The sequence below is a fragment of the Paroedura picta genome, chromosome 1 (assembly GCF_049243985.1).
Source record: "Paroedura picta isolate Pp20150507F chromosome 1, Ppicta_v3.0, whole genome shotgun sequence".
Classification (NCBI taxonomy): domain Eukaryota; kingdom Metazoa; phylum Chordata; class Lepidosauria; order Squamata; family Gekkonidae; genus Paroedura; species Paroedura picta.
This window is the reverse complement of record NC_135369.1, coordinates 103,997,738-104,009,051: the sequence shown is the minus strand read 5'-3', so window position 1 is coordinate 104,009,051 and position 11,314 is coordinate 103,997,738. Positions and strand designations below refer to the sequence as shown.

Here is an 11,314-nt window from a genome sequence, read left to right as displayed (position 1 = left end):
TTGGTATATTGCAGTTGCTAGAATGTGTGGTTTTTTCTAGTTGTTGTTACTGATACCAATGGGCTGTTTTTGTTTTTGTTTTTTTGCCTTGAGATCTTGGAGGAAAGAGTAATAAATGACCACTTCCATAAAACCTAATTTATTCGGGACTGACCTAATAGCTGAGGCTTAAAGAAGTAACATTAATTCTATGCAGGGTCACTCCATTCTAAGTTAATTAACTTCAACAGACTCAGCACACACCTGTTAGCTGACCGGTCAGTCTTCATCTACAGCAGGGGTAGTCAACCTGTGGTCCTCCAGATGTCCGTGGACTACAGTTCCCATGAGCCCCTTCCAGCATTTGCTCATGGGAATTGTAGTCCATGGACATCTGGAGGACCACAGGTTGACTACCCCTGATCTACACAATATCTCACAATGAAGTGCTGCTGAAGTTCTTTTTAAAATAATGTACACATTTCACCATTGTTGGAATGTGAAAAGATACAAGGCTTTGGGCAACAAAATTCTATTATGTAATGTGTGAAATTTATATTTCCCTTAGCTCTTTTGCATAGATGTTCAATTCCACTGGTTGCACTTAAAATAATATGGAGTAGATTTTGCAGTTCACACATTTGCATAGCGTGGGATTTTGATCAGGAACTTGGAGAACTGGAGGTGGTATGAGCTGCTTCCAACATTTCAGTGGGCTAGAGATGAACCGATATGAACAAAGCAGAGGAAAGTAGGAGATACAGTATCTTTATTTTAGAAATAATATAGTAATACAAAATTATTAGAAATATATGCATTACTTAAATTATTTTCTCTGGTTTGTGCCAGTCAGATACTTGCAGCATGCAAGTGTGTGTGTGTGTGTGTGTGTTGCATGCATACATTTTCAGCTGCATTCTCTGTATTATAAGTGTCAGAAAAAAATGTTGCTATGGCAATTGTTCTCTTTGCTGAATATTAAATTAATGAAAAACCCAATCCTGCGGATACATGTACACATACACACTTACATAAGGGAAACAGCTATCACATTTCTCCCATCTTATTTATTTATTTTTATTTTGGGATTTATATTTCACCCTGTCTTCAGAAATTCAGCTTCTTCCCCTCCTCCTACCCCTTTTCTTACTTTCACACTCTCTTCCATGCCTGTCACTTCCTCTCTCTTTCTGCTCCCCACACCTCACTTTTTCTTTTTCTGTCCCTCTGTCACTGTGCCAGCCTCCCACCAGGTTCCTCCCTCACCACAACAGCAGCAATGGCAGGGCCCGCCCAGGAATCATTGTGAATCCATTCCCATTAGGCCTGCCTTGAGGGACCTGGGGAGGGATGTGACCTCAGCAGGGTATAATGCCATATATTTCACCCTCCAAAGCAGCCATTTTCTCTAGAGGAACTGATCTCTGCTGTTTGAATAGTAGTTGTAATTACAGGTGATCTCCAGCCCTCATGTGAATGAAATGGCTACTTTGGAGGATGGAGACTATAGCATTAGACCCCTCCTCAAATGTCACCTGCCCTAGAATCCCCCCCCCCCAATCTTTAGGAAATTCTTAACATGGAATGGGCAACCCTGTCTCCTTCCTACCTGATAGCCAACCTTCTTTTATCTGCCCCAGCTGTACATTCCCTCTCCCACACTGGTAGCCTAACGAAGCAGAGAGGAAGGGCTGTTGACAGCCTGTTGGCCACTGTTATGTTTCTCAGGGGCCCAAACCACAAAAGAGGATGGGATTAGAAGAGATTGACAGCCTTGGGGGTTTTGACACAGCACATACAATTATCATTCTATTTCTGCACCATCTGAAATAAAAATGTCATCCTACCAGGTGATGAATTATGCAAGATCCTGCTGCTAGAATTCTTTGTGCATTTCCCTCTTCTGCTGAGAGTTCCATCTCCTTGTGATTGTTAGCTGGTTTATATACTTCCAGCCATACACATTTTAATTGCTCCTAACAAAACTAATTCTGTTTTGTTGTTTTGAGGTGCTACAATGGCTCCCTGCAGGTTTTATTATACTAAAAACCAACTCCTTCTATCCCAAGAACATCCTCTCATCAATAGATATGATTTCTGCCATTTCCATAATAAATTGAGCACTTGTTCATTCCTCTCACATACAGCAAGAGTTATGATCTAGTAGGCCATGAAGTTTGGGCACACAATGCATCACAAAATATGCATCACAAAAAAATATTTCTTGGTATTTTCACAATGACATCATATTGCTTGATATTGGAGACCCAGCTGAGCACAATTTGTAAACTCTCTAAATCTCATTTCCTCTTTTTGTTTCCTTCCTCCTTAATAGTCTCCTTCAACCAATTTCATGCATATCTTTTCTCCTTTCCTTTCTGTTGCTGGACACTTTTCCGGTTTATCTTAGCATGAAGCCAAGGCAATCCATCAGCAGCCCAGTCTTCTACTTGCTCAGTCCATCCAGCAAGTCTGATCACAAAGCCTTCATAGGATTCAGAGAGAACCACATGACCCATTCTGGTCTACTGCAGTTCTTTGCTGTTGAGGTTGGTCTCCCAGGAGTTGCTGGTGCTCAGGCAGAGTTTAGGATCCAGTGTGGGTTCAATTCCTGCCAGTTGTCTTCTTTCACAGGTATCCCAGCTGGCTGGAAAGGCAAAGGAAAAAGGAAAGAAAGCTGAACTTCTATTAAGCTTTGTACACTCCATAAATGAATTGAATTTCAATTTATGCTTTCTATACTCTGTGTCTTCCTTTTAATCCCCTGCTGTAGTAGTTAGTAGGAAGGAGGAGGAGTTGGTTCTTATATACTGCTTTTCTCTACCAGAAGGAGTCTTAAAGCAGCTTACAAATGCCTTCCCTTTACTCTCCCCATAACAGACACCTTGTGAGGGAGGTGAGGCTGAGAGAGCCCAGATATTACTGCTCAGTCAGAGGAGTTTTCTCAGTGCTGTGGTGAGCCCAAGGTCACCCAGCTGGCTGCATGTAGGGGAGTGGGGAATCAAACTAGGCAAACAAGATACTTGGGACAAGAGGCAGAGAAGGCATGTGCAAAATGGAGAATCCCAGGAAGATGAGGATGCCTCTTCCCCTTAGTGTAATCTTTCCCTACATTGTCACCCACTTGCCCCGTTCACGAATTACAGTGATTAAACATACTAGCTGTGTGCAGTTCACACTTGATTTTTCTTTTTACACTAGGCAAAGCCCATTGCACCCAGGGAAACAACCGGTGCTAGGATAAACACCTGCACTGTGGTCTTCCTGGGGGGTTGGCTGCTCACAACAGGACTTTTGAGGCCCCACCTCCAAACCTCAAGGAACACTCTTTACCAAAGGGTCACCAACCACTAGGTGCAGCCTAGAAATCTCCTGGAATTAGAGGTCATCTGTAAACTATAGAGATCAAATACCCCAGGGGAAAATGGCTGTTTTGGAGGGGGGACTATGCAATGACAACTCATCTCCAGGCTCCTGGAGATCAATGAGCTGCTTGGGAGGGGGGAACTCTTGAAGTAGTTTCCAAGAAAACAAGTTGGCTTTTCATTTCCTTCCCTCCTTTTCACCATTTTCTGGGGGTTTTGTGGTTTGCTTGTCCCATTCAATCCTGGAATACAGATCTCCCCTGATTTTTGTTCCCCAGTAGAATATACAAATACAGCTATCCGTTTGTCACAAAACTAAATACCTTAACTGGTACACAATGTGTATCTTACAACTGGTGCTGGACATGGACTTGTGTACGTTTAGCACTAAACCAAAAAATCTGAGATGTTTATCACCTGTAAAGGCCTAAATAGGAATATAATGTATTAAACATTTTATTTCCCATTATGCTTCTGACTCAAAGCTTAAATATTCAGATGTTACCCTGTCAGAATAATATGAATAACGGAAAAGCATGAGAAGTTGTCATGGCAACTGTGGAAAAAATATTTTAAGAGAAAAACTTGAAGATGGTAGAAGCCAACAGCTGACAACAAAGTGAGATTTGAGAAGTCAGAGCTACATTGTGAAGGAAGCTAAGACAATTTTTTGTTCAGTTTCTGGTGTACTAATGTGGGAGGAACTTTGTTATTTAATCTCAGCATTATGAGTGTTAAATTGGGGGAGGGGGCTGGGAAACATACAAGGACTCCAGGTGCCTGAAGACGTAACTGAGAAAATGCCCTACAGGTTGTTGTAGTCTAAAATGTAGAATGGTATCCAGCACCACACTCTGTTCACATAATTCTTTACCTTCTCTGAGGTAATAACAGCAGTCTGAAACTCTTGAAGCATCACTCCATCTGCTGAATAACAGCCATTAGCTTTAAGCGGGAAGACATTTTTATGAGATATTAGTTCCAGGGCGTGTGGTTTGGCATGAAGAGCACATAATTCACGCACAAAACAGCGGCATTAACGTAAGATCAAGAATCTGGCTTAAATTGAAAAAAGTCCTAGGAAACTTTAGGCTGAATATGTGTCCTCAGTTCACCTTCAGCATGCCTCATTATTGCAAATTTGTATAGTTTGGTTAAATCACTCGGCCTTGCTTAAGTCCAGCTGAATCTGTCCACAGGACTTTCAGAGACATGAAGGAAAATAATGCTACTTCACATCCTCTAAATGTCCATTGTTGCTTTATCTTGCTGCAGCACTTGAGGAACCCCTGGACAACTCTAAATGAGAGACTGCAAAACTTGGAGTCCTTGTATAGAAGACAATTGGGGAAATTATTCCAGAAAAACTGTAAAATGTTTTTTTGCACAAAAGCAGCATCTCTTCTGTGCTCTTATTAATAGTAGTACTCTAAATTATGGCTCACGGGAGAAGAACTGTGCTCTGTTGGCATATCCTGTCTTTAAACATTGTGGTCATTCCCATGATTCTATTCCAGTGCTTTCATCTGGTGCCAGGAGGAGCCTTCCCTTGACACAATAGGAGTCCTCTGACAAGTGCTACTGTTGGAGCCAAAACACCATCCCGCAGTTTTTCTAATCCTAGATTATGGAGGTCCAGTTCTCATTAAAATCACTGCAGCATGGGAGGATAAAGGGCTCCTGCCTTCCTCCACATTGTTTTTCCAACCTCAAATGTCTCAGTGCAACATGAAAGGAAACAACGTCCCAGTGGTACCATTTGAGGCTGAAAAAATCGCACCAAGGGGAAGGCAGGACCCCCAGTTCTGGTTGGGACCACCATAGCACTTTTGAAAGATGTTCTAAAACTCTACAGAAATGGAGGTTCAAACTCAAGGTTGGCATCTTATCAACTTACATTATCAAGTCCAGCCCTTAGAGAAACAGATCCATAGTACCAACCCATTAAACTGATTTAACTGGCATTCTCTCTTCGTTGAGAATACCTGCAAATGATTAGTTATGAAAAGGGTTGGCCTAAGAAATAACAACAACAGTTGCAAGCACCTCATCAAACTACAGCTCCTAGCATTCTTTGAGTGAAATGGCCATGCTTAACAAAGTTATACTCCTCTAAGTCCATTTAAATTAATGGGCTTAGAAGGATGCAAATCTGTTTAGGATGGAACTGATAAAGTGTTACAACACTGTAGGGTGGTTTTACCAAGAGATGGTATGGTTTGCTCTGCTCCTTATCACATGTTTGAGGGTGCAAAGAACAAGTCAAGTAAGGCTGAATTTAATATTCATTAAATATTTAAAATCTGGCAACATTTTTAGCAATGCCATATAAATGCTGAGGCATTTTGAAGTTTGTATTTTCTGCATTGCTTATTTTTACAGATAAAATTAAATGCAATTATCGAATTGTTTTCATTCTAGCCTGTAAGGTTTCATATTTTGAGTCTACTGAAATTACATTCTGTCTGTGCCATTTACAGGGTTGGTATGATGATAAAATGGTGTTTTCCATAGCTATGTCCTGAACTGGATGGCCTGGGTAGCCTGATCTCATCAGATCTTAAAAGAAAAGTATGGTCAGGAGACCACCAAGGGAGTCAGATGTGGAGACAGGCAATAGCAAACCACCTCTGAAAGTCTCTTGCTTTGAAAACAGCAGTGTTTCCCAAACATGGGACCATAGTACCATATAGTACCACAGTGCCCCCTCAATGGTACCACAGCATGCGGGGGGCGGTCAAACTGGTGGCTGGGGAAAATCCTCCCACCTTGTACCAGTTTGGTGTAGTGGTTAGGAGTGCCAGTGGTTAGGAGTGCCTTGTACCAGTTTGGTGTAGTGGTTAGGAGAGCCAGTTTGGTGTAGTGGTTAGGAGTGCGGACTTCTAATCTGGCATGCCGGGTTCGATTCTGCGCTCCCCCACATGCATCCAGCTGGGTGACCTTGGGCTCGCCACGGCACTGATAAAAGTGTTCTGACCGGGCAGTGATATCAGCGCTCTCTCAGCCTCACCCACCTCACAGGGTGTCTGTTGTGGGGAGAGGAATGGGAAGGTGACTGTAAGCCGCTTTGAGCCTCCTTCGGGTAGGGAAAAGCGGCATATAAGAACCAACTCTTCTTCTTCTTCTTCTTCTTCTTCTTCTTCTTCTACCTGCCATTCCTGGCTCTGAACATAGAGAAAAGCAAAAGGGGGTGTTATTTTTTTTTAATCTACCCTTATTTGAGTAGGTTCTTGCTCCCTCCCAAAGTGGCCAATGATGGGCCTAGTAAGAATAGGAAGAGGAGGGGCCCTGTCCATTTAAATCTTTGCTGTCCAAGCCTCCTCTCACTTCTGAGAGGGTCATGATAGGGAAGCATGGTCAGCTGGCATCACTTCCTGGCACCTTAAAGCCTGAAAAAATATTTCAGTGCTACCCCCATGGTCAAAAGGCTGAGAATAACTGCCCTACAGGGCCACCATAAGTCAGCTGTGACTTGACACATTTTCTACCACCATACCACATAGCTGTACTTGTCTATGGAATAGCAAGCATAGATTCCTGAGTGACAATGAAAATTAGCTGGCCTGACAATATGCTGGAATGCTAAGCTCTGTTATGGAATAAATCTGTGAGTAAGTTTATGTATTTTCAGCTATATAATTGACATTAAAATCCTTTTGCTTGCCTCATTGAATAGCTCTTATGATGCAAACTATGGCAAGGCTTCAGCTGTCTAGGTACTCTGAACAAGTCAATCCATCAGCTATGCCCAGATGTCTGTATATATCTTAAGATCAAAGAAATAAATCTTTTTACACTAGGCATTTCAGGGAGAAACTTTCAACATTTCACAATTAAAAGACATTATCAAGCTCTACTTCGCTTTTCAGTTGCTGAAATTAGGATGGTAAATTAAACTGAAACCATTAAACATGACTTCAATAGATCATATATAATTTTATTGGTATATTAAAAGCACACCTCCCAGTTGTGAGGGAACACCACAGATGAAATAACAGAACAGTGCTGATTTGTTTCAGAAAGACTATGCACTCTGGTATTTGAAACCTTGGTGGATTCTACTCTTTGGAGGGAAATACAGAGCTTTCCGTAGGCAAGGAGACATTTCCCAAGTGTCTGACCTCATTATTCATGTAACAAAGCAAATGGAAAGAGAATGATAGATCTTTGATAGATGGGCCAAGATGAAAATGGAAGACCTGAGGCGAGAGGAGCAGCTGCCTGAGCTGAATTGTCCTTGGGAGGAGGCGGGAGAGGATTTCTGTCAAAACAGCCCACAGGACCTTCAGAAGATGATGTTTGTGATTTCCTTTTCAGTTCATGCTGTCTGTAATAGACAACTGCAGGCCTAATTGAGACAAGGTTCTCAACCCTGTGAGTACAGAACAAAGTGAGGATGAGCCCAAGGATCCCTTTTTGATACCTGCCCCTGACAAATTATTGCATCCATTCTGGCTTGGGGAGATCTTTTGGGGTGCCTTAGCAGTTAATGTGAGTTTTTTGAGATACTGTCTTCAGGTTTCAGTTCCCTACAGGTTTCTATAAGTAAAATAGTGGTAGTAGAAAATATACATTTTTACATTAAAGCACATCCATGAAGAGGAGGCAGATACATGAAAATGACTACATCAGTGGCCTGTTTGCTTGCCATCCACATACAAATCACACAAAACAGCAAGGAGAGAGGTTGAAACAGAAAAGATATACTGTCAACAGCAGGACAGCTGGTTTGCTCTCAGCCATAGTAGCTTCCTAACAAATATCCCTGGACAGATCATGCTCTTTGGAATGCAATTCTGCTTTATGCAGCTATTTATCACTGTGGTTGGGGAACCCAAACCAATAAAACAGGGGTAGTCAACCTGTGGACCTCCAGATGTTCATGGACTACAATTCCCATGAGCCCCTGCCAGCATTTGATGGCAGGGGCTCATGGGAATTGTAGTCCGTGAACAACTGGAGGACCACATGTTGACTACCCCTGCAATAAAATGTTTGAATTACACAGAAATGGGGTGTCAATATTAGTATACTTGCTTTGACTGCACAGGAAAACTTTTGACAATATACCTGCTTTGTATATTGTGATCTGACTCAACAGTTTGGAAGGGGGTATAATGGCACTGATGGAGGAGACCAGGTTGCATCCAGTATTTCCTTTCCAAAGACAAGTTTTTCCCCCTTTCTATTTTCTGTTTGGAATAAACCTTAAAAGTGTAAGGTGTGGGCTGCCTCTTCATCATGTTCAATAGCACAGAACTTTTTATCACCACTCCCATTATTTTTAGTGGTTTTGTTTAACCTTGATATTATTGAATCTCAAAATATTAAATCTGTATTTATTTAAATGGGGTCAAGATTAGACTGTGAGCTTCTTTGTTCTATTAATACCATACACAAAATAAATAAATGATGTTGCCATACAAGTACTAGGAGGCCTAGCTGTCAGTTTGGTTAGGCAGAGATGCAGTCATAGAAACAGAGAGAGAGACAGCTGTCTATCAAACTACCTCACTAGGCTTCAAGGTCCCCCCTGATGAGCAGCAGAGGACAGCAGGATAGGCTTACCAGAGTCAGGTTGGGAAACTCCTGGAGATTTAAGGGTGGAGCCTGGGGAGGCCAGGGACCACAGTGGGGTGCAATGCCACATAGTCCACCCTCAAATATATCCATGTTCTCCAAGGGAACTGATGTCTGTAGTTTGGGAGATTAGTTGTAATTTCAGGAGACTCCCAGGTCCCACCCGGAGGCTGGCATCCTTAACCCCAGCCCATAAGATTGAATCACATTTAATCAGACTGAGGATTATGTGAGTGATGATGACTGATGATTCCTTGACACACTTGGTTCTACTGTTGCCATCACTGTTGTACGCACCAAGGAAGAGGCCTTCCCATTAATGAGCCTTCGTGATGCTTACAGGTGCCAAGGCTGCTTCCACACAGAAGTTTAACTCTCCCTTCAAACTGCAGATTTAGGGGGAGACACCTTCCTCGCAACAGTACCAAGCCATTATCCACCTTTCAGGCGCTCTTCTGCCCCACTATATGTTTTGCTTTTCTTCCTAAAGCTGCTGCCCTTCTACTGGAGGGAAGTTCTAACATCGGTAGAACAACACTGGGTACAATCCATTGATTTTTATCAGTGTTGGTTGATTTATGATGGCTCTTTCACAAATCCAAGTCATCATTAATGTTGCAGACACCAGCTTACAAGCATGCATGAGCAAATAGAGTACAGTTGATAGATATTTGTAGGGGGAGCATAATGCAGCTCACGGGACTTCTGTGACACCCAGCACTGTTAATAAGAATTGTGTGGAGAGCTGAAATAGAACTGAAGGGAAAACTGGGTATAAACTGCATGGAGCTTTTATTCCCACCCACAGGTCGATTCAGTCACTGCCCTCTACACAGAATGCGATTTCCGTTTGGATTTTGGGCAATTTAAATTTTCCTTCTGCAGCAAGAAGGATTGATCCGGAGTGACTCTACCTTTATTGTGCGATATCTTCGAGTGTTTTTAATCCTCAATATCCATTGGGAAAGAAAGCTCCGTGGTAGAGAACCTCTGATAGGCTACACCTGGTCATGTGACACGCTTGCCTTAAAGGAGAAGCCCCTAATTTCTCTCAACTTCCATCAGTCCTGGATTTTTCCTCCCTCCTTTGCCTTTTTCTATCCTCTCCCCCTCCCCTCCAAGAAAAGAAAGGGGCTCCCTGTATGGCTCCTCTCCGCCCCCCTTCAAGAAAAGAAAGAAAGAGGCTTGGCTCCCCCCCCCCACCTTCTAAACTACCTCAACCATGTGCAGAAGACTTTCCTGTTTCAATTGGGGGGGGGGAGAGGAAGACCCGAGTTCAAAGCGATCTGAATTCAACAGGATTGACAATAGAATAAAGAAAGTAAGTGCAGACTCTGCCTTGGTCTCCACTTCCCAAGGGATATACCAATTTGGCCATAATTCACTTGATGATTTAAAATCATTTGCATGCATGTAAACGTAATATTGTTCAGCATTGAAAACAATTGCCAGCATGAAAAACAAACCAACCATGTGATTAGATCTGTTAACACCCCACCCCCATGACAGCTCCAAGTCACACAAGTCACAGAACTGGAGCAGATGGTTCCTGACAACCGTGGGTGAGCCCAGTCTTCGTTAGATGTCCATTGCGACAGTTTTTATCATGCAGTGAAAAAGACACTTGTTCCTCATTTCCAGCATAATATGTTAAACTAGTGCAGTCTGCAGGGGAGTGCAATGACTGCACTTGTTTTGTTTGGCTACGATGATTCAGAAAGCGAGACTGAGGTGGCTTTACTGAATTAGGCAAATGGTGATTGGCTCCGTTTTGTCATTGTCTGTCTTTATCTTGTTTTTTAGACTAATGGGTTCTGTCAGATACAAAGTAACTTGGATGGGAAATTAACATAACACTGGTTACATTTCTTTTTCTCCAACGCAACATGTTCCCTCTGCTGTTCAATGCAGATGCTCGGCCATTTTTGGCTGTTCTACTGAATAAGGCAGCCACTTTTCAAATACTGTTTGCCAAAAATTCTGTGTACATAGTAAGGGAGATATTTTTAAAAGGCTAGCCAGAATCCCCCCTCCGCATGCACACACACACACATACACACACACAGTCTTACATATGACAATCCTATACCTGAGGGAGAGAAGGATGGGTGGTTCTGCCTTGTTGACCTTCTGAAATTCTACTGGAGCGCTGCCAGTCAATCTACTAGAGCATATTTCCAATATGTGGCCACAAAAGGACCCTGGGGAATTGCTCATCAGTGCCTTGATGCTTCCTTTTCCCTGCAATGTTTTGCAAAAGAAATTTCCTTTGGAACAAGATAACCCCAGACAGAACTCACTTTCATCAAAAACGAAACCAAATACGACAGAATAATATTTTAAGATTATAACTGTTAACTGTAACTTCTTGTTGACTCTTTAAAACTGTT

The 11,314-nt window shown here is 42.4% G+C and overlaps 1 protein-coding gene across 1 annotated transcript in view; it reads right to left on the bottom strand.

Moving 5' to 3' along the window:
- Positions 1 to 798: 798 nt before the first annotated feature.
- The window catches only part of ADAT2 (adenosine deaminase tRNA specific 2), a 49,096-nt gene continuing 38,580 nt past the window's right edge, over positions 799 to 11,314 (bottom strand). Inside the window, exon 5 of the mRNA XM_077351089.1 lies at positions 799 to 2,626. Within this exon, the coding sequence (XP_077207204.1) occupies positions 2,555 to 2,626 (72 nt within the window). The 3' untranslated portion in view covers positions 799 to 2,554. The remainder of the gene's footprint in view (positions 2,627 to 11,314) is intronic.